General features: G+C 39.0%; 1 protein-coding gene across 7 annotated transcripts in view; it reads left to right on the forward strand.

Moving 5' to 3' along the window:
* Dock10 (dedicator of cytokinesis 10) overlaps positions 1 to 22,623 on the forward strand; it is a 206,105-nt gene that overhangs the window by 36,176 nt on the left and 147,306 nt on the right. For 5 of the 7 annotated variants that reach the window (XM_023723036.1, XM_023723034.1, XM_023723037.1 and 2 more), the window contains exon 2: positions 16,024 to 16,143. In XM_023723036.1, coding sequence (XP_023578804.1) covers positions 16,024 to 16,143 — 120 coding nt within the window. The remainder of the gene's footprint in view (positions 1 to 16,023; positions 16,144 to 22,623) is intronic. The other 2 variants (XM_023723035.1, XM_023723039.1) reach the window with 1 other exon arrangement.

Below are 22,623 nucleotides of genomic sequence, written 5' to 3' on the forward strand. Positions count from 1 at the left end.
TTGCAAAAGATTTGGTACTGTTTTATAGGTTCCAATGTTTCTGCCTCACTCTTTGCCAATGAAAAGAGTGCTCTAGAAATGTGTGCTTCTTCCAGGACTCTAGGTTTTTGTCTTAAGAATCACTGACAGTTGAATGTCAGAGCTGACTGCTAAAGCATTCTGGTGCCTCTCTGTCATGTTCAAGGCCTACCTCATGTACAGATGACCACAGCAACATTGGTGGTGGCTTCTTTTAGAAGACAGATTATGTCTGTAGAACATTTCAAGCTTTGCTTTTTTTCTTCATGGAAAGCTTTCTCAACCTCAATATCACTGTCATTTGTGACCTGAGAATTCTTTTTTTAATGGGTATATCCTATGCATTGTAAGATATTTAGCAATACCCCTTGCATTTAATGCTAGAGGCAACCTCTTCTCAATTGTGAGAAATAAAAAATCTCCACACATTATCAAATTCCTGCTTTGCTTAGTTGAAGCCACAGTTCTAGTCATAAAAAAAAAATCATTTTGTAATATGAAGGTGTATAATCTAGAAAGAGATGTGGCTCTTGAAAGTTATGTGTACAGCAAAGATAATGTATAAATTGTCACTTACAAATATGATTAGTCACTAACCATTAATGGGTAAAACCACGAACAAGAATATTGTCCTGAAAAAAAAAGAAAGAATATTGCCCTTGAGTTAATAGTGGCTCTCTGTATACTTAGAGTTATTTGTTGATAATTTAATAGTAGCAAGAGGTATCAGAGGCCTGGCCACTAGGGCTCGGGTTGTGTTGCTTGCCCAGATTCTGCCTCAGAGCTGCGTGCCCGCCATTGGTGAACACTCATGATCCACCCATCAGCTTCATCCCTGCAGATGCAGCTTGGGTTTTTTTACTTCCTGCATCTCAATTGGTACAGAGAAAGAGTCCTGGATCCAAATTTTGTTCTCCATTTACCTGAGATAGAAGTCTAGTTGTGATCTCTTGATGACACCATAAAACACACACCACTGTTTACCCTCGGCCTATTAAAATGTGTATTTGTTTCAGAAGATGACTTAGCTTGAGATTATTTGAGTCTTTAAACTAATCCAAAGCATCATGTTTCTACTGCTTTTCTGTCATTGGATTGTAGGAATACCATGGGTTAGGTCACCCTGAGATTCACTTGTTTTCTACCACTCAAAGAGACAGCACACAGGAGAAGAAAACATCTGTCCTGCATACACACCGCACATACAGGATTGGCAAAAAGGACAGTCCCCAGTGTCTCACAGTATAATGAAGCTAATCGCTTTTTGAATTATCTTAATTGAATTTGAATGTATTGCTGCTGAGTACTATGGGAAAAGCAGCCAGTAAGGACACAGTGTTTCCCCACAGCATTCAGTAGCAATGCATTCAAATTTAATTAAGATCATTCATACAGTGATTAGCTTTCTTCTCTGGAAGGCACTGGGGACTTGCTGCTACCATGGTCCGTTTTCGGTCTCCCTTCGATAGGGATATCTACTTTCACAGGTGGTCTCTTCTATTGAGTAGAGGATTGTTTAGTCCATTCTTGAGTATTATCCCAAGATGTGGTTTTCATTTTGGAAAGCACAGTCTAAGAAACTGAAACAAGCAATTAGAACACTAGATTGGAGGCAGGTGTCTTGGGGTCGGTCTGTCTGACTCTCACACACTCCTGGGCAGCTGCTTAAATCATTCTGAGCTTCAGTTTCCTCTTCTGAAAAAATGCTGACAATAACCCCTGTTTGGTTTTAGGATTGCTTATTTGAATTCTATTGGATAATGTGCCTGCTGAACATGTTATGAATGCTGTACACAGTTAAAAGTGCTACTTAGTGTTATGAAAACCAAAGAAAAGAGCTGCACTTCAGGGGTCTGGGAAAGGGGACATAGTCTGAGTCAATATACTTTTTTAGTGACTAGAGTTGAAGGCACTGGGCCAGAGAATTTCACACTGGGGGCCTCTTTGCCGATAAAGCCCTCAGTAGACACACTTGTGAGTTGTGTCAAGCATTGGGTTCCAGGTCCAGATCTTTCTGGGTTGATGAGGCTTGCCTCAAAAACGTCATGTTTTGTTCTTCCTTTTCTAAGGCTCAATTTTGCAGAAACCCACCTAAGAGACTGAACTTACCCCAGCACATTGGTCTAACCTTTCTAAAACCTAAACCAATATTCCTAGACTGACCTTGATGTCTACTCAATAGGTGGTTACAGAAAAAAAGATTCAAGTCACAAAATTACCCAAGGATAGCCACAGACTTAAGGTAAAGTTAGAAAATAAAACAATAATTTCTTTTAAACTTTTAGAAACACTCAGATATTATAGCAAAAGGAGAAATAGTGACAGCTACAGATAATTACCAGAGTATCAGTTTTTGTATTGATTATGTAGATTTTGAACTCAATAAGCCAGTTCCTGCACTAAGACAAATTTAGAAATCACCTATGTATCCAAGTATGGAGAACCCTGTGACATAGTAAATGTGCAGTCCAACCCTATGCTCTTTTGAGCCAGACTGACAACCCTATGTTCTTTTGAGCCAGTACTTGGCATACTCTGTTTTCCTTCATACTGTTTGGAGTTATATAATTTACTATAGAAATTTTAACTGTATTGCAAGTTTCTATTATTAATCCAGTTGCCAAGTACATTGACAAAAATACCTCGATATGTATGAGTGCATTTTTTATAGACAATGTACAGTTTAGAGCACAACTGTATTATGAGAAAAGTTCTAGGAAATTGAAACTCACTTCTTAGATCGAGTAACACAACTTCCTTTTATCTTTGATACCTGTATAATGTCCTATGCTTGATGGCTTTCTTTTTAACTGACTTTCTATTTTCATATTTTGCCAGAATTATTTAATATTATCTCTGATACAAAGGAAGCTAGTGAAAAGATAACTTCCTTCCTAAATTTTATGTCCTAATTTGGAAAGATTGAATACATGATTATGTTGACTATATGTCAATCATCTGCACAGAAAAAAAAAAGATCCAGAACTTTTAAAAATAACAAGATTTATTTTTAAATATTACAGGTTTGTGAATCATTAATTTGTAGAAGAGTGTTTAGAAAACCTTTGCATGAAAATTCTTTCTATAGAAAGATGATGTCATCTGAATGCCTTTAACATAGTTCTTAACTTGTTATATGTGAGACAGTTCTTGATAATGCTATGTTACATTGTGTTGTTGCCTGTCAGATTAGGTTTTTTATCCTCTGTTCTTCCATGTCTGTGTGAGCAGCCTCCTTCCCTGCTCAGATGTGCTTCTTTACTGTCACTTTTTGCTGCTCACAGACATTCAAAGGGCGTTGCCTACTTAGGTCTGTGGTTGAAAAGAAGGGCAGGGTGGACTCACAGGTGCCAAGGTGAGGGTTACAGAAAGATGAAATGAGATTGAATCTGAGTTGAAACTCAGCAACCAGCAGGAATGAAATGTATAAATGGACACTGAAGAAAACAGAAGCAAGAGTAGGGAAATGGTGAGAGGGAGTTTAACCAAGACCATGAAAATGGAGAAGTGTGTTTCACAACTGGGCCTGGACCAGGAATGAAGGGGAGCAAAAGTCAGAGAACCATGGGTGTGGGCTGCACCAGGGGCAGCAGCCAGCTCAGGCACCCGGGAGCAGCACAAGAACTACGCCCAGAGTGTGCCGGGGAGTGGGGCCTGCTGCTTGCCTGGGAATGATCTCACTTTCCCCAGTGCTAACTACTAAGGGAGGGAGAAAAGTGACAGCAGGAGAGAGGAGGCCATAGCCACCTAGCTAAGCAGGATGTAAACCACGTGTCATGAGAAGGGAGTGTCACCGTATACAGGAACTGAGGTCAGGCTCCCAGTAACTATTTATTTCTTGATGCTGACCTTGCTGAAAAGCTTTTTGGCTTTAAAGAGCTCTTCTGTTGGTGACAATTTCCAGTGTGGATACCAACCCAAGGATTATTAACATTCATATGTCTCCTAACAGGAAACAAGCACACTACAAAGCTTTGCTGCTTTTTGTCCTTTCATAACCATCTTCTTTTTTTTCCCATAATTTTATTGAGAAACAAATAGCAATGAGACAGTTTCAAATCAAATTGGTAGGACATTTTCAATAATTAACACATTGCATACTCTCTTCCCAGTGGTTATTTGCTGCGCAAGATGCAGACACTGCATCCTATCCACAAACACCATCAGAACAAATCCCTCCATTCATTAAGAGAATATAACTATATATCTATCCTAACCACTTTGAATACACTGACACAAAATGAACATTCATCTGTATCCCCCTTTTTGTTTAGTTCCATCATTTGAATATTATAGGTGTGTGAACTCAGCAAAACTTTCCAAAAGAGTCCAGAACCATCTTCTTTACTGATCGAGTAGAGTATAGGTTTCAGGATGAGCAGAGTTAAAATACTTCCATGCATATTTCTAGCCAAGTCTTCAGAATCCAAGCTTTCTCACCTATATATACACACACACCCCAAAATTATGATGATTTCTTCTAGGAGTAATGTAGGTATTAAATAATAGAAGATACTAAAAGCGTACCATGATTCTTGCCCTTGACCATTAAAGTAGTGGTAGAAAATACCTATCATCAGCCTTTATGGGTTATGTTATCTAAAATGGTAGTAACTATTATTACTATTATTACATCCTTGGTAAGGCTATTATTTCCATGAGCAAATGTACATAAATTATTTTACTATAACAGAGCAACTGTGCCTTTTGAGACTAAAGCAAACTGACTTGGATCTGGAAATGGTTTAGAGATGCCTTGTCTGTTACGGACTGTAGGGATCTGCCGTACTTCTTTCTAGTAAGAAGCACCTTTTATGGAGAGAAGAATTGTACCATGTAGCACTGTCAGCACTGAAAAGCAATGTGGCTATAAGATCATTTTTACTGACGTCTTAATGTTCTAGTATCATTGGAAAGTGATGGCCAGATGAGTAGGTGTTCATGGAAAATTAGAGGCAGGGTTGCACTTAGTGTAACATCTTAGAAACTCAGAAGTCACTAAGTCCTCATCGCAGGATGAATGTGGTCATATATTTTACAGAATGAGATGGTATTTGGCTACAACTCGAATGTATGACTTTATTAAACATAAATTCCTACCACTGAAACACAGAACTCATAGGCTACAAGATAGCCTTTCAAACCATTCAAATCCAAACAAACATATACTGGGGAAACAATAGTCTTTTCTTATAGGTGCTACTTCTTGTACTAAATAGCATTACATTTCTTTAGTCACAGGAATTAAAATCTTATTCCAGTAAATAAGTGCAACCTGGATTAAGGAACAGAAAACAGGATTGGGAGACAGGCTTGGAAAAGAACTGAAAGTGGATTTACAGTGTCTCAGAGGAGTGGGAATCAGGCATGGCCTTGGTATTTGGAAGCAATTAGTGATCTTGTGAGAGTGAAGACTCAGAAATTAGCAAATTTGAATCCTTTCTCAACTTTTGCATCACTCCACTTGGGGTTCAGATTTCTGGAAGGAAAAATTGGATGGACCTCACTGAGGTCACATGCACTTGACCACAGCAAGTAGGACCTTCTTAATAGTGAGACCCACCCAGACTGGGCCTGTTAGGAGTGGGCAGAGAAGCCTTGGTAAGAAAACTAGAAAGCTACTACTAAAAAAAGTCACAGTGATTGATTCCAAGGCTTAGATAACAACAAAAAAACAGCCTGATGAGTATTCCATCCTTAGTTGCCACAGATAAGAAAGGGCATAGAAGAATGGGTTAGCATTGTGGAAATGTGGGTCAAAAATATAGAATACATGTCATGGACAGAACTCTTTGCATTAGAGCATGTGTCACATGTATGTGTACATGCAAACACTTCCATGTAGTCAATATAAGGTTTGTATGGCTGATAAAGGACTAAAATAGTCTCAGAAGTTTAAGCTGGTGGCAGCTTTTATCACAACCTTTATACAAATTAAAAATTCCCTGCAGTTTGCTCTAAGGCATCAATTTCCCCGGTGTCAGGCAATCTTGTAATTGGGTTGCGATGTATTTTTAATGATATTTATTATCTTTCAAGTGTTTCTACAAAACTAAATGAGACATGTAATTTGATCTGATTTAGATCTTCTTGGGTATTTTCTACTTCTTTTCAAGTATTAATGTTATACAGAGGAGTTGCTGTTAGTTTTTTATTTTCGTTTGCTATGCAAAATGTGCAAATCTGGACATAATACCAAGATATATATATATATATATATATATATATATATATATATACCTAAAAAGAAAACAAAATTGAAGAAATATGAATTTATTTCAAAAGTATATATTACATAAAGATTTCTGTAAAGTTCAATTGTCATTCATTTTTCTAATTTTCATTAAGAGTTAGAAAAGCAGAATTCTGATTTTTCTAATAATAATGTTTGCATTGGATATAGTGAATTAATTATGTCTTTCAATCATGATCATATATATGCAAAGGACTTTACAGTTCACCAAATCTAGCTTGATTTATTTTACTGAAATAAACTAACATTCAAAGAATTGTTACTGGTTGATTTCTCTGTGATCCATGTTACCAAGGGAACCATTTCCAAACTCAGTTTAATCTGACCTTGCCCAGCTGTGCAGTTCTTAACTTTGATTGCTCTAGTGTTTTTCCATTCTCACAAAATTGTGGCTCAAGACAAAGAAAAGGTTAATAGGTCAGCACAAGATGGCTTATTCCTTACTTAATCATTTCCTTTTTGGTAAGAAAAGCCAGTCTTGTCTTGTGGAGCTCAGACATTTGAGAGACTGTCCAAAGGAGCTCCCTCTGATGAAGGGTTGAATTAAATCTGTCACACGACCACAGGCTAACAGCTGTAACCACAGATCCAGCTGCACGGACTCTCTCTGATTTTTTCATTTATTTTAAACACAAAGAATGTGGTGGTTGGTTCCATTCCAAGTACATTAAGGCCAAAGGGTACTGGATGATATTAGGGTTTAAAGAATCTGTGCATCATTTTGATTTTTCTTCTAAGAAATACAATCAGTTATCTTGATAATAGAGGTGCCAGTTCCTAGTTGCATTGTTCCTCAGTTGTTTCCCAGACCTCAAGATGGGAATGCCTTGTAGGCACTTGCTAAACCCCCAATTTCCTTGACTATATGTGAAGACCTGAAGAGATACTTTAAATAATTACATTATGCTTTAATAGATCCTACACTATTGGTCCTAAAGTAAATATCCATTGTTGTCATTTTACTGTCTCATTGAGTAGGATGAAGAGTTTTGCATACTGCAGGAGGACTTAGGATCAGTCCTATATCTGATACTATATACGAGTAATTTTGTTATGTATATTAAATGTAGAACAAAGATTCAGATAACTAGAAATGGTCAAGGTGACTAAAGAGTGCAGGAGTCCCAGAGAGCATCGCAGGAGGCCTTGTGTGTCACAGGAAGATCATTACAATTTTCAGAGCTGGGCTATAAAATTTTCTCACAGTGCTTCTTGGAAAGAAATCTTTTTTTGAAAAAGGGAACAAAGAATAATCAGTTCAGAGGAACAGAACCAGATTATCTCCAGTAGTCAGTACCAAAGGGTCATCACCATAATTATATTTAAAATTTAGAAACCAATTACATGGCCCCCAGCACAAGGAATTTGCTGTAGAAATTGTTCTGTCTTCCTAAATCTGCTCACTACTTTCCTGGCTCTCGCATTTGCACTGCAGAAAGAAATGCTAAGTACCTCCACCATTGATTGCTCTCCAGGTATTGCCATGTGTGAAGCTGATGGATTTAACACCAAAACAACCCTAAATCTAAGCCTTTATTTTTCATCTGAAAGTACAAATACATGAAAGCATTTTCTAGGGTGTTTATTAAGGAATACAGAAGGTACACTTCCAATGTTCATTTGCTGTTACACAGAACAGAATAAATTGCCTTCCTTATTTTATGTAAGATGAAGCCAGTTGACCTTATTTAGGAGCTACATGGGGGAGGTGCTGTTCTTGCTCTTTTTTTCTTTTATTTCACTGCTTTTCTTATCATATTACCTTCTTTGCCTTTCTTAACATCATTGATGTCAGAATTTTTAGAGAAAACTTGGATAACACTTATAAAAGCATGTACAGCACTCTCAGGAATATGAAATTAGTGTACTTGGTGGTACCACTTGATTGATTTGGTTTGGTTTTAGTATAAGTTTAGAGGTAAAACATGGAGGAGAATAATTTTCAATCATTTTCAAATTATGACAGATGTGTATCACCTGATATTTGGGGATTCTCTTACCACTTTCATAAGCTTTGTCTCCTTGATCTCCACAACATTGCTCTTGTTATCCACTCAATCAACATCAGCTAAGCCTCAGTCAACTTTTCCAGTCTTACCTGGTTAGTAGAAGGTTCTGTACTTCCCATAAGAGTTTCTGGCTTCCAACCCTTCACAGTGATTAACACTACACATGGGTGTTTGAGTCACCAGATCGTGCTCATTCCCTACAAAGCCAAGAAGACGTTTGCTGTTCAATCCTAATTGTGAAGATTCTCAGGATCATTGCCTTAACCATCTTGTGCTTCTAAATGTATGGTTTTGCCCCTGTCATGTTTCCTAGCTTTCCTCCTTGCCCTCTCTTCGTTGTTTGAAACTAGCAGTTAATTGGTAGGATTCTCACCCTGAATAACTATATATGCTGATTCCTGTGAACTAAGCAATTGCACTGAATAGCAATGTGTAATACTAGGGTCATGCTTGGGATGCCTGTCATTCTGGTCTTCTAAATATGTACTGCTTGTCAGGTCATAACAATTACTGCTATGCTGTCTCTCAAGTAAATGTTTTTTTTTTTTTTTTTTTTTTTTTGAAAAGAGGATAATAAATGAAAACAAGAGACAAGAAAAAAAATGTAAAAAAAAAAAATCCTAATTGTGCTTCCTTGTTTTCTTTATTTCTAGAACCACATACCACATTCCTAATCTGTAATTATTTGCCTCTCATATCTTTCCACAAATTACTTGTGCATCCTATTTTCGTAATCACTCGAATCTCTTAGTGTTTGAATTTCCTTGCAAATTCCCACTGTGATATTTCTAGGGTCTCTCTGGAGGATTTTCAAAGGGTAAACAACTTTAAAATCAAACAACTCCCCAGTGTTTTGATAAGACTTGATAGTTTCTGCAAACCAAGTTTAGTTTTTGTTTTTGTTTTTTTTTTTATCATGATGAAAACAATTCATGTTTGTTATAGAAAAGGATACAGAAAAATCTAAACAGCAAAATCCTGAATGTTATATAATCCCATTCAAATATAATCAATAATCTTTGGATCTATATGTGCAATCCTTTTCTTTAAAAGTTTAAAACCTTTTGCAGTTGTTCAATTATTCATCATTTCCATTTTTATTAAACAATAATATATATGTGCTTTACATTTTTTCTATAGCCTTCCAAAAGTCCAGTTTTAAAAGGTATGAAGAGTTTCATAGGGTTGCTATGATTAAATTTTTTTAATTCTATCTTATCCTTGATGAGTTATTATTTTCCATTTTTCCCTGACTTTACCCTTTCAGCCTGACTACCCCTTAGAGATTCAGATGTTCTGTTTTGAGTGAATGCCATAATGTATGTGAATCTAGACCTATTGGCAAGATGACCTTGAGCGTCTCTTCTTCCAATTAGTACCCTTTTCTTATTCATCCTTTTGTAGCAATTTTTGGTTCATCAATTATGTCTCCACTATCTCAAGTTTTCTCCTGAAAAGCCAATCATATGGAAAACATTGTGAGTTAGCTAACTTCACTGAAGAATTGGATCGTTCGTGGCTTATACTGCTACTCATTGATTTACTTTACTACTTAGTTATTCATTGATTTACTCATTGTCATTCATTCATTATTTATTTACTCACTTTTATGCAGTTATTAATTGATTTACTCCAATCTCTAGCTTAGGTCCAATGTCTTCCCAAAGCTCATTGTAGCACTAATTCTTTCTCTAATACACATTGTTCTCTGAAAATGATGAGCCGCTCTTTTGAATAGCAGTTCTCGTGTCTTCACTAACCTGCCTATCCTTTTTTATTTATTCTCCCTGGACACAGGTGAATGTGTTTACTCTGTCTTTAAAAAATATATACATTAGTATGTGTTTGCAGTACATAGTGATCTCATGCATCGTACTGAATTTGTTCCTCTACATAATCTGTCTAATTTTTTTTCCCATTCTTTTCCTACTTCTAACTTTGCTTCTTGTCTCCATTTAAAAAGATTTTGTTTCCATTTTTTCCTTCCATATTCTTTTTTACTTTTATTTTTTAATTATTTTTTTATGTGTTTGGTACAGGAGCTCATTCTGCAGCTATGACTTGCAGTAATCCTATTGTTTTCAGCTTCTCCTATGCTGAGATTACAGGCGTGTGCCACCACACTCAGTCTTGGTGGCCAGCTCAGCATGCCCGGGGGTGGGACCTGCATGGTGTATGGTGTCAGGGATCGAACTCCGGTCCTAAGCCGGAGTTAGTCCACTGAGGTATCCTGAGGACCCTCCATGTCCTTTTCTAAATTGCTTTTTTCTTCATTCTCTTCCTCATCCCCCTTCCATTGTTCCCCTTCCCATTTGAACATGTTCTTTCTACTTCCCAGTATCTGTGTTCCCTTTGGCTCCTTATTTATCCTTTGGGTTTGTTTTCATTTATTTTTCTTAAAATGATGGTCCCAAGATGCATTGATTTATCTAAAAATGTCTCAAGTCTATTCCTGTTTATGGCATTGTAGTACTCCATTTTATATAAAAATATCATTTTCTTTTATCCATTCATCCAGTGATAAGCATATTTGATGTTTCTGATACTTCACTAGTTTAAATTGTGCTGCTATAAGCATGCATATGTCCCCTGGTACAAGGCTTTTAACTCTTTTGTCAAGACACTTAGAAGGAGAATAGCTGGGTCAAATGGGACATCTAACTTGAGGCTCTTAAGAAATCCTTATATGGACTGCATGGGGATTGTATCACTTATACTTCCACTAACAATGGAGAGGGTTCATTTTACCCCACAGCCTCACCAGCATTTGTTGCTATTGGTTGATTTGATTTATTAATGACGGCCACTCTTTCTGGAGTAACATGGAATCTCAGTGTTGTTTGAACATGTATTTCTTGACTAACCAGTGATGTTACAAAGATAGTAAAGGGAAGTCATGCTTCTATACATCTTGGATTATATGCTTGTGTTTGTTTCTTTAAGATAAAATCCCAAAAATAAATCTCTGGATCTGGATGAAAGGATATAAAGTCAGTTGCTTAACACAGGTTTATTGAGTCCCTATTGTTTGCTCTTCATACTCATTAAATTTACAGTACTTGTTCTTCTAATCTCTGACTGGTGAAAATATTGCTTCCTTATCTATTTAGTCCCCAAGTATTTCATGCCACAACTAAAGAGAGGCTTAAACTCTTGATTTTCTTATTTTCTCCTCATGTCCTGGTTATCCTGTTGCAGCAGGAAGGGTTCCCACCAGTTGGAAGGGCTTTGTCATCAGAGCAGCTCACCACCTTCAGGTTTTCTTGGTGTTTCTCAACTATTCAGCTAAAGTGGTCCCTAGGCTTTGTTTCCTCCTGAGCCGCTGCATCTCTCAATTTTCTGCTCTTTCTTTTTTTCAATAAACATAAAGCAAACTAAGAGCTCCATTTTAATTAGTGGTTGGAGCCTTAGCTTTGTGTTACTTCTTTGTGTGTATTAATGTGGAAATTTGGCTGTAGAAGTTTTGCCAAAGAAATCTGCATCCCATTTATAGATTCCTTGACCTGTGCTCTACCCCAGTGAGAGTGGGCTTGTTTTTTTTCTTGGAAAAGTTTGGTAGTGTTTTTTAAACGGATATAAATGTTGATGTAGAGCTACTTAAAAAGATCAGATACATACCTCAAAGTTGCTCCTTTTCAAGTGTTTGCTGTGGAATACTGCACTCTTTACTGTAGAATCATCAGCTAAGGCAGGTAGTCTGCTTGTTGCAAGCCAATTGAATGGCCCTAGCAGCCCAGCCTATTACTAGAATATCAGCTCACCCTTCCATGGCTGAGAGGGAGTTGGCATTCCCTGAGAAATCATGGAATAAGTGCAGGGAAAGACAGCTTTTGTGTCTGCAACAGGAGCCCACTCTTCTGCTGTGAAGCTGATTTAGAAGAGTGCTGTGGATTGAGGGAACCAGATCAAACAAGCCTCATAATCCTGCGTGAGAAGAACAGGGCCTACTGCCATAGGGTGCAGCATCACCCTGTCGCACAGCAGCAGGTGCTGTGGGGTGCCATCTGCCATGCATAGTGACTTCAGAATACCTGAGAGAAGGAATAAAAAGCACTGTAAAAATCCAATCCAGTTCAGGCTAATTCTGGCACAGACTCTCTCTCCCAGGTGGTGTGTTTCCGAGAGAAAGAGGCACATTCAATTCAGGAGGGACATTCAGCCCTTGTTAAAGCTGTAAACCCATGTTGCTCTGTTCCAGCTTCACTCAGTGTCTCCGTAAGGAGCAGTAGTGAGACATGAACTGATTCTGCCATCCCTGTATGTATCTATCTCTTTGAGCAAGACTCTGAAGATACACCTTCCTTGCTCCAGAGAGAGTTACTGGTTGGGGAGCCTGGACTCATGTCATTTCAGATAGTAAAGCTTTTGTGGCAAACCTTGTGAAACACAAATTCTGGGCCCTATAGAATACATCAATGTTATTCTCTTGTCAAACTTCCTATCCATAGCATTATGACACATTGGGTATTTTCTTAATGTATTTAGTCCAGGGACTACAGGGTCTCACATTGGACTCATAGTGAGCCTCCTATTTTCAGCCTCCCAAGTGCTGGGATTATAGGCATGCGCCACCACACCCAGTCTCATTCGCCATCTCAGCGCACCCTGGGGGACTGAAACACCATCCCTGGGCCTGCCTAAGCAGGCACTTTAGTCTGCTGAGCTGTCTGGATGACCCTAAATTGGGTATCTTGAATGTTACACACTGCTTAACAAGATCCTTCAAAAATAGAGAATTTTACTAATTTGTTTCTCCCCCAGAAATCAAATTTATGGAGAAGATGGGCCAGATTTTTGATCCTCATGTCAATATAACCCCAGTATCATATTCTAAATAGAAAAGTCCTAATAAATATTATTTATTAATTGGGTCATGTGTGATAGCTTGAGATGAATATATAAAAATATGGTTTCCCACAGAAGTATTCAGAGCTTTTTATTGGTTAGACCAAAGAAAGCTGAGAATTTAGTTTCTCTATGGTTTTACCAATAATCTTTGTCTTGGGAGCTCTGATTGGCTGAATTATAGGATTTAGGTCACAAGAAAAGATCTTCTTTTAAAGACCTTCTTTGCTTATTATTCATGCTCAAGTCTGGGACTGGGAGGTAAAATATGAAAGGAAAGAGAACCAGATTGTGCATGGGCACTCAAAGGGTCCTCACATCCTTTCCTTTAAAGTCACCTTGTCTAGTTCACGCTGGAGTGAGGATGGGAAAAAGAGAGGAGTATCAGCGGCCACACTGCAGGCTGCTGCAGCCAACACTGAAGGCCGTCGTGTGCTTAAGCCAAAAGAAACTCTAGTGAGGAGAAAAGATGGAAATGGTCGTCCAAATCTGTGGCAGAGATAAGAGCTTCCTGATGGGATTTCACTGTACATTTTGTAACAATTGCCACCTTTCACAGATACACACTGGTTTTAGAAAGTATGCATTCCAGAATAAATGAAGTGTTTCACACTTGAGGGCCTGTTAGGCAGTTGGTAATATAAAGGAAGGATATGGTGGGGTAAAAATAAAGACTAGGAAGGCCTGCCACTACACTAGAGTGAAATACTATTTCTTAAATAAGTCAAAGTCAGTTTAAAACCAAACAAAATAAAGTCAGTGTTGGCCCCAAACCAAACATCTGGAAATGGCATTTGCCTTTTGAGCTATCAGTTTGTGATCATTGAGATTAACCTTTGCCAGAGAACTAAAGAATTGGAACTCAAAATATATCTAAAAAAGACTAATAACATCAAAATGCGGACTATCTAGAAAGACGCTTGTTTTAACTATCAAAGGTATGCCATTGTACCTCCATATTTCTACTGCAAAATTCCCCATCTCTCACAGTTCTACTAACCAGATTGTGTAGACCAATTAAATTTTTTCTGTCCTTCAAATATTCTATGGATTTATGTATATTTATTTGCAAAACATAACCACTTTGCTTAAAGGGCCCTTCCAGAGCAAAGATTCACCTTACATTGCCCTCAGATTACTTAAGCATCTATGATTTTTCTCTTTAATGCAGAAAGTGCATGGAGGTCCTTGTCATTTGCCCACTATGTCCGCATTTTGTGTGCTTTATTTTTTATGTTTGGAAAATCATCAAAATAAATATTGACTGCTCCTTTGAGTGGTCCATTAGCAATGCTTAAAATGTCGATGAGAGTTTGAGGAACTTTACACTCAGAGATCTTCCAAAGGCAGCCTAGAAGCTAAAGCTAAACCAAAGCTAAGTCTGGGTACCTCTCTTTGCCGAGTGTGGAGAGCAGGCAAAGTTGGAGGCTGGAGAGTTTCTGTCAGTCACTAAGATGAGAAAGTTTTTGTGTTTGTTTTTTTTTTTTTTTTTTTTTTTTTCACTTATAACTTCACTTTACCATCCAAACTGCACAGTGATGCCTCAAGGCTCTAGGACCCCCGCCCTCTACACAACTGCCCTTTTATCATTTAATTTTCATAAATGCTTCATCAGAGGGCTAGGGGACTCAGATCAAGTCCATGAATTTCTGTTTTGTAAGATTTTGTTTCTCTTTGTTCAGGGGGATCCATGAGTTACATACAGTTGGGAGAAAACACCTGCTATCTATAGTGATACAAGGGCTAGCCAAATAGCTCAGCAGATTAAAGCACCTACAAGCAGCAGCAGGAGCTGGAGTTTCAATCCCTGTGCCTGCCATGCCAGCCCCATCCCTGGGGCACACTGAGATGGCCATTGAGACTGGGCGTGGTGGAATGCGCCTGTAATCTCAGTGCTTGGGAGGCTGTAAACAGAAGAATCACTGTGAGTCCAATCTAGTCGGGAGACCCTGTAGACCCTGTAGACCCTTCCCTAAAATACCAAAAAAAGAAAAAAAAAAAAAGTACAAGGACACAATCCTATCTTCCCCTTGGACATTTACTTCCCAGCACTAGGGAAGACTTCTCTGGTGAGAACCCATTACCGCTTGAGTTTGGGGATTTAATGTGTGATTATCTGGGAATTTTTTCAGACTCTCTTTTTGTCATCACAGTGTGTCTGTAGTAGTTTTGTTGTTCAGTTGTGTTAGAGGCTGACCCAGCTTCTGTCTGTAGAGACAAAGAGGCTAACAGCAAAGGAATCAGTCCTGACATGGGATCCACATCCAGCAACAACTAAGGCTGTCTGCGGTATTTTGACTGCTAGCAGAGAGCCAGAATTTATAAACTGATCGAACTAGAACTCACAAAGAAGTACCTAATTCAGCAAAAATGCTATTGTCATTGCAATACTGCAGATTAACAAAAGACCTTGATTCTCATTGGCGAAGACCATCTCTCCTGTGGATGTGGCAGGCAGGATACTGTGCGTCTTGGGAACTTGGTGCCAACAGCTGGAATGCCCTGTATTTCAGGATTTCTGCCATGTTATTTCAGATCTGAAAATAAGAGTGGTCTGGTTTTTGTCCCAAATTCCTTGAATCTTGGTGACTTCAATGAAAAACTGTGCATTATCAAGCACTTATGTGAGAAACCCAAAATATCAACAAAATAAAGAGCAAAATAAAAAAATAGGAAATAGAGAGGTAGATCTTTTGCAAAACAGAAGGGAACTAAGAGAAGCAGGAGATGAAGTAGGAATTCAGATGTGCTGTGCACAGGTACCTATACCCCACAGTGAGTACGTATTAACACACGCTAATAAAATAGTAACTAAAGTGGCAAATAAAAAATGAAATCAGATCAGATGTACAGAAGTGAGATGATACTGTAGATCTCTAATATGTTTTTTCTGTTTAGCAGGAAAAGCCCAGGCTTCTTGAGCCTTTGGATTATGAAACTGTCATTGAAGAACTTGAAAAGACCTACCGGAATGATCCTCTTCGAGATCTCCTGTTCTTCCCCAGTGATGACTTCTCGGTGAGTCTTTTCAAGCCATTTCTATTTAGGAGGACACTGCAAATTGGTTTGCATTCTTCCTTTTAGATCCAGAAAACTTCCCTCGTCCTGTACCCAGTATCTTGCAGTAGGTTGTACCCTTGGGTGTCTCCAGCTGAGAAGAGGGAAGGTTCAGTGGGACAGGAGCCACAGGGATGAGAGCTATTCAGGGTGCTGCCTGGGCCCACAAGAGCTCTTATCATGGCAGTGTCCATGTGTCTAACCACTGTCTTTTCTGGACTCAGAGAGCATTTTACTCTCTTGGGCCGTTTCTAATGAAATGCTTCCAAGCAGCTAAAGCCAACCAGTGGCAAAATCCAGAATCTACTAGCACAAAAGACACAATTCTCAAAAATTGCCTTTAATCATGCCTGGCCTTTAATTAGAAGATGTTGAAGTTTGAGAGCAAATAAAGGTAGGCAAGAATACCTTCTTGGGAGGATTCATGAACTGGGCAAAATACTCCTTGCCACAGAGGATGCTTCCCAGGAGGTAGAGATAATGGATAAAAAAGGGCACTCTTTTTAGAGACAGAATCAGTAAATTTGTGGAAAATGGGCTCTCAGCAGTCAATGTGCTGTCTGTGATCACTTACATGCTTTAAAATTATTAATCACTATGTAACTGCACAAACAGAGATCTCTATGGGTGGTTGATAACTTTTCCTATTTTGATTTTTCCGTAAAAGAAAGGAAGTATCAGATAACACAAACTCCATTGTCATCTAGTACGTAAAAGGCAGCTGGAGATAGCTCTGCAAAATAGGCCTCATCCAGTGAAAAAGAGAGCACTGATCCCGGGCCCTCGCTGGCTTCAAACAACCTCACACTTTGGTTACATCTCTCATCTGTGGGGTAGATTTTGGTTTTGGCTCTTAAAGGGTTACTTGTCTCCTCCTCCACCCCTGGAATCATGAAGAAGAAGGTACAAAAGGAAGTTCATGCTTTTGAGTTCCAAGTATGAAGAATAATGGAACACTGCAGGCAGAACTATGCATAAGAAGAAGAACTCTTCCAACCTGTTTTTTTTTAAATGTTTAAATGGCTTCCACTTCACACTGACACATTTTGAGAGGCTTATCTCACTCAGAAATCTCATTTCTGTGGCTGGATCAGGCAGGCCACGAGAGGCTGAACTGCAAGCCTGAGGCTAAACACTCTTATTTTTTTAATTCCACATCCTCATTTTCATGTTTTAGACTGAAATGTGGACCCACCAAACAGCCTCAATTCTGACAAAGAGCACTAAGGCATGCAACGTGGAACACCTTTCTAGCTCTGGTGTTCAGACATATGCCAGATGCTACCTCAAGAACCTCCAGATAAGAAGGGAGAAGATGAGTGTAGATGGAGACAGCATTTGTACTGAACGTGACTTCAGTTTTTTAGCATCTTTCCCTGATCACTGAGGTTATGAATCTTTTTCTGATTGCTCTTTGACCATTGCCATCTTTAGCAGTGTGGACAGGGGCTATAATGCCACATTGCTTTCCTTTTCCAATGTAAGCATTCAAAAAATCTACTAAATTATTATATTCTATGCCTTCTAAAACCCTCCTTGGGTCCTCTCTGCCTGCAAATGAAGTACAAGTGCCCTAACATAGCCCAAGACTTTCCGCAAGATCTAGTCTCTGTTCTCTTTTCAGAGCAGCCTGTAGTCTCTCCACCACCAGCCCACACACTGTCCCTCATTCCTCATTGGAGTAAAACACTACCACATTTCTAAAAGTACCTTGCTAGGACATATGCTCTAGTTTCCCTTCCTCCTCAGCTTAACAAATATGCACTGTACAATGTTGAATGTGAGGCATTACTCTAAGAATGGAGATGTGGCTATACTCAGGCAGAAAGTGCCTTGCTCTGCTGAAGATCAGAATGTGAAAAAGAGTTTAGAGAATTATTGACAAGGTAATTCAGGTAGAGAACTTTTAGGATAAAAATCATGCAGGGGTTGTGATGGCAACTGATGTCTACAGGAAGAAGTGCTTTAGATGGGTGGTCCAGGATGGACTAGGATGCTTTACAGTGGGAGGGCCAGGAAGAGGTGACATCCGAGCTGAGTTCCAAATTCTTCAGGAGGACTAGCCATGCTGCCCTCAGCAAAGGACTGTTTCTGCCTAAGGAAGGGCAGACAAAAAGGCCCTGAGAGCTCTCTGATTGAAGATTGAGATGACTGAACAGAGAGAATGATCACAGACAAAACTGAGCAAGAACAAAATCAGGCATTTGTATCTTATTTTAAATGCAAGTGGCAAGTCACTAGAGTATCTCAAGGAGAATAAATGACCTGCTTCCTATTAGCAGTTCATCTGTCCTCTGCATGGAGCATTAGTAACAGAGCTCAGAGCAAGCCCAGGGCCAGCTGGGAGAGTAGCAGAGTAGATCCCAATTAGCAGATGCTCAACAGATATTTGATGTCACCCGATCCTTATTATCAAATAGTCATATCCTACAAAGGACTACATTTCAATGTTCAATAAGCTATTTACAAAAAAAATCTGATATTACAGATTTACAAAATTGCCAGTTTTCAAATAATATCTACACACATCTTTCTCCCTCCTTTTTTATCCCACAGAGTATGCTTTGGTAAACTAGGGCCCCTGCATAGCCTATTGCCTATTCTGCTATGTCCCATATGTAAGAATTGGTATGTTTTTAAATAGTTGAAAGGAAAAAAAACCTAGTATTTTGTAACCCTTGGAAATAATTTTCAAATTCTGCATCCATAAGCAAAGTTTATCTGAACACTGGTTTCCAGTCAGTTACTCATGCTTGTCTTCATGGCATGTATGACAGAGTTGCAGTAGCTGTAACATAGATAGAGCCCTAAAAGATTTAGTTCTGATCCTTTGCAAAAAAAAAAAAAAAAGTTGGCTGATCTCTGCCATGTAACACAACTGCAATTCTTTTGATTTCCCCTCTCATCCTTTCTCACAGAGTGTAAACACCTCTGCCTCCTTTTTCTGACAGTGTCTATCCATCCAAACCCAGTGTTATGTTTAGGGCTCTTGCTGATCAGCAGCAAGCAGCCACACACCTAGAAAGTACATCATGACCTAGGCTTCTCCTTGAGTGATGAGAAAGGAGTCTCTGGAATGTGTGTGTGTGTGTGTGTGTGTGTGTGTGTGTGTGTGTGTGTGTGTGTGTAGACAGGCTCCACTCAGCCAATGGGAAGTAGAGGTAGAGTAACCATGCCACACCCAAGGCTCTGCAGGAGCAAGGCCGGAGCCATTCCCAGCTCCGCACTGTCCCACCAATGTTAATAATCCACTGTGCACTCTGAAGGTTGGAGATTACAACTCACTCCTCTGCACGTTTCCAAGCACCCACACTTGGAGCAGACATGATTCATTACCCAGTTTGTTTAATCAATATTTATTCAGCACCATGAGATGCTGAATATAGAACAGCATTGCCTAGACCAGGAAGAGTGACAAGAAAAGCAAGAACTCTGGGAGCTTGTGTCCTAATATGGATGAAAAATAAAGCTTCTGAAAATGCTATGGTTAAGAAATACCAAGAAACAGGAGCTGTATCTGACACTTGCAAAACCAAAAATGGTGTTATTCTTTTCTTGACAGCATTCATACAGGATGGTTTCCCCTTTTGAACCATTGCTGCTTCAAGCTACCATCCTTTTTTGGCTTAGACACCTCCACGGGGGTCCTTAACAAGTCTTCCTGCCCCCTCTGTTGCTCTGCTTCGATTCATTTGCATACAGTACTCTAAGGAAATATCTAGAAGTAGAAGGCAAACAATGCCACATCACTTGTTAAAACTTCCTAGGGGCTTCCCATTGTTGAGAGTCAAATCCAGGTCCTCAAGGTTGTTCCAGTCGTTGGGCTTCTGATGACCTCCAAGCCCTCATCTCCTGTCTTCTTGACTACCACAAAGAATGCTTGAATTCTGGGCTCATTACACTTGCCAAGCTCATCATTTCTCTAGGTGCTGTGTGCTCTGCATGACTTGCCCCAGTGTTTTGGGATTTGCTTCACATGTCACCTCCTTAAAGGTGTGTCCCTAGTGCCAACCCATAGTACCCTGCCTGGACACTAAGTTACGGCATTTTATCATTCTGCTTGTTACTGCTTAGAAAGATCCTTGCCTTTTTTCTGTGTCACTTGCTTCTCACCACTAGCTTAAAGTCCCGAGCAGGATGGGAATACCTTCTGTCTTGACTGAGATTCCCAGTAACTACAGCAGCACTTGACAAACACCAGGTAGAAAATTAATATTCATGAATTATCTTTCATCAACATAAGTTGTTATTTTAGAACACAACTTAGATCATTTCAGTGACCTAAGGAACCAAAAAAACCATTCTAAAAATGATCAAGATGTGATCTAAACATGTACCAATTCTCTGTGCAGCTATAATCACTGTATTTTGTAAATGTGTACTGATTTAAAAAAAAAAAAACTATGGTGAAATACAAAATAGGAAGTCATAAGAATAGTCATTGAATAGAACTGATTTTTCTTGAGGAGGAGAATATAATTATTAACATGATACATCCCTCTTCAACTCAGTTTGACACATTATCTTACCAACAATACTGAGAACATAATCTCTCATTCCACTGCCTCACTCCATCAACCACAGCACATCGCTGTCATCAGTAATGACTAGTGTCCTCCTCCTAACATTTCTGTGTATTTATTCACTTCATTTCTGCTACTTGTTTTTTGGCCATTTGCTTTCTGCTACCATATAAGGAACACAGAACTCCACATGTGTAGGCCAGGTCCCCAGCACACTGTCTCTTTCATAAATGTTCAATAGACATTGTTGAACATTGAATTACGATATTCTCCCAGGCCAAAGCAGTGAAAGAGCAATATATTCTTTTATTCTGGGACAAGAGACAGTTCTTCCCAAGTACTTGGGCTGTGAGGGGCCAGAATGCACAAACTTCTACACGGCTTGCCTCATAGGGACGCACTTGGATGAAGCACTAGTCACTTATTAATTGTCACCCATGCATTGTAAACCATGTCCTCCTTCAACTATCTTATTTGTGCTCCTCTTGTTTTTCTCACTTTTCTTTCTGGAGGTGGTGGGAATCGAAACTTAAACCAACAAAAATAAAGCATTTAGTCATCAAAGTGTGACTTGGTGGAGTAGTTAAGGAGAGAAAAGAGAGAACAGTTTCAAGAACAGTGAATCATGTTACTGAATGATTCCATTTAAGGAGAAGCTGATGCAAACTCACAGAATGAAAGATGAGGAAGCCAGAAATGAATTTCTTGCCATGCAAAAGGTGTAGAAAGTCAGAGGTGGAATCATTTCTGAGAGGTACAAAACCTTTAAGAGAAAAGTTTTAGAGGCCTGAAAGCTAGGAATACTGACCATTGTGCTTTGCTTTCAACAACTCCCACACCTATAAAACTTCTCTGTTTCACTTTAGAGTCATCACCTGCCTCTGGTGAACTAACTGCTTATTTTCATGGTGACAAAATTAGTCCGAAGCAGTGCTGATAGTTCAGCAGCAGGACTTGTGACACTGGGCCTGGTCCACATTCTTTCTATACCACATGATTCAAGTAGCCTGTCAAAAGAGTAGCATTATCTCTTGAAGTCTGTCTTCACATCTGCTCAGCATCTGGGTTCCATAGCTCTCCCATGCATCCTGCAATTGTCATTGTCACTGTTAAAACTGAGCAAGTGGCAAATTTTATAGCACAGCAACAGCTTGCTCTTTCCTTAGTGTGCTTTTGGCTATAAAAAGTAACTAATATTTGGGGACTTCCAGATTTAGCCATAGGGGTTATTCTAGGTAAGGAAGCAAGAAAATCTTAATGTGAGTTAAATTGCAAAGCTGAAAGGTCACAGGTTTTCTTTTCTTCTGCAACACAGCTTAACTTTTTATAGGAATTTCAGCTTATTTTAGTCTATGGCTTTGTAGCCTGAGAAGCAGGCTTTCAATAGCTCCTAATGCTCAGGCAGGAGCACTCTAATTGCAGTTTGAAAGCTAAGTAATAGTCTTTGTTGAATTCAATTCTTTCTAAGCTATAATGTTCCTCTCATTTACAAGCTAATAAAGCTAACATATGGAAAGGCTCTTAACCAAGGACAGAAAGAAAATGTGAGAACAGAAACCAAACACAAGGGCCTTGACTTTTGCTTTCATTTCTATCTAAATAACATGCTTTGAGCTTCAGAGAAAAAAAGAAGATGCACACCTTGGGGGAAACACTAACTCTCTGAATCCCAGAAGGAAGGGTCTCATTAGAAAAGCACGCTGATGGTGATGCAGCTGTAGGTACTGCCTTCACCTCAGGGAGATTATGTAGCATTGTGATGCGGGCTCAATTTTACCAAGAAATGTAAGCCCTCAGGAAGACTTGGCCATGGATATTCAGGGAAGCACAGCCCAAGTAGAAACAACCCAAAGGTCCATCCACTTAATGGTTGTGCAATTCTAAGTCTACTCAAAACTACTTTATTCCACACTTCACC

Source organism: Octodon degus, unplaced genomic scaffold (genome assembly GCF_000260255.1).
Source record: "Octodon degus isolate 3935 unplaced genomic scaffold, OctDeg1.0 scaffold00096, whole genome shotgun sequence".
Lineage (NCBI taxonomy): Eukaryota > Metazoa > Chordata > Mammalia > Rodentia > Octodontidae > Octodon > Octodon degus.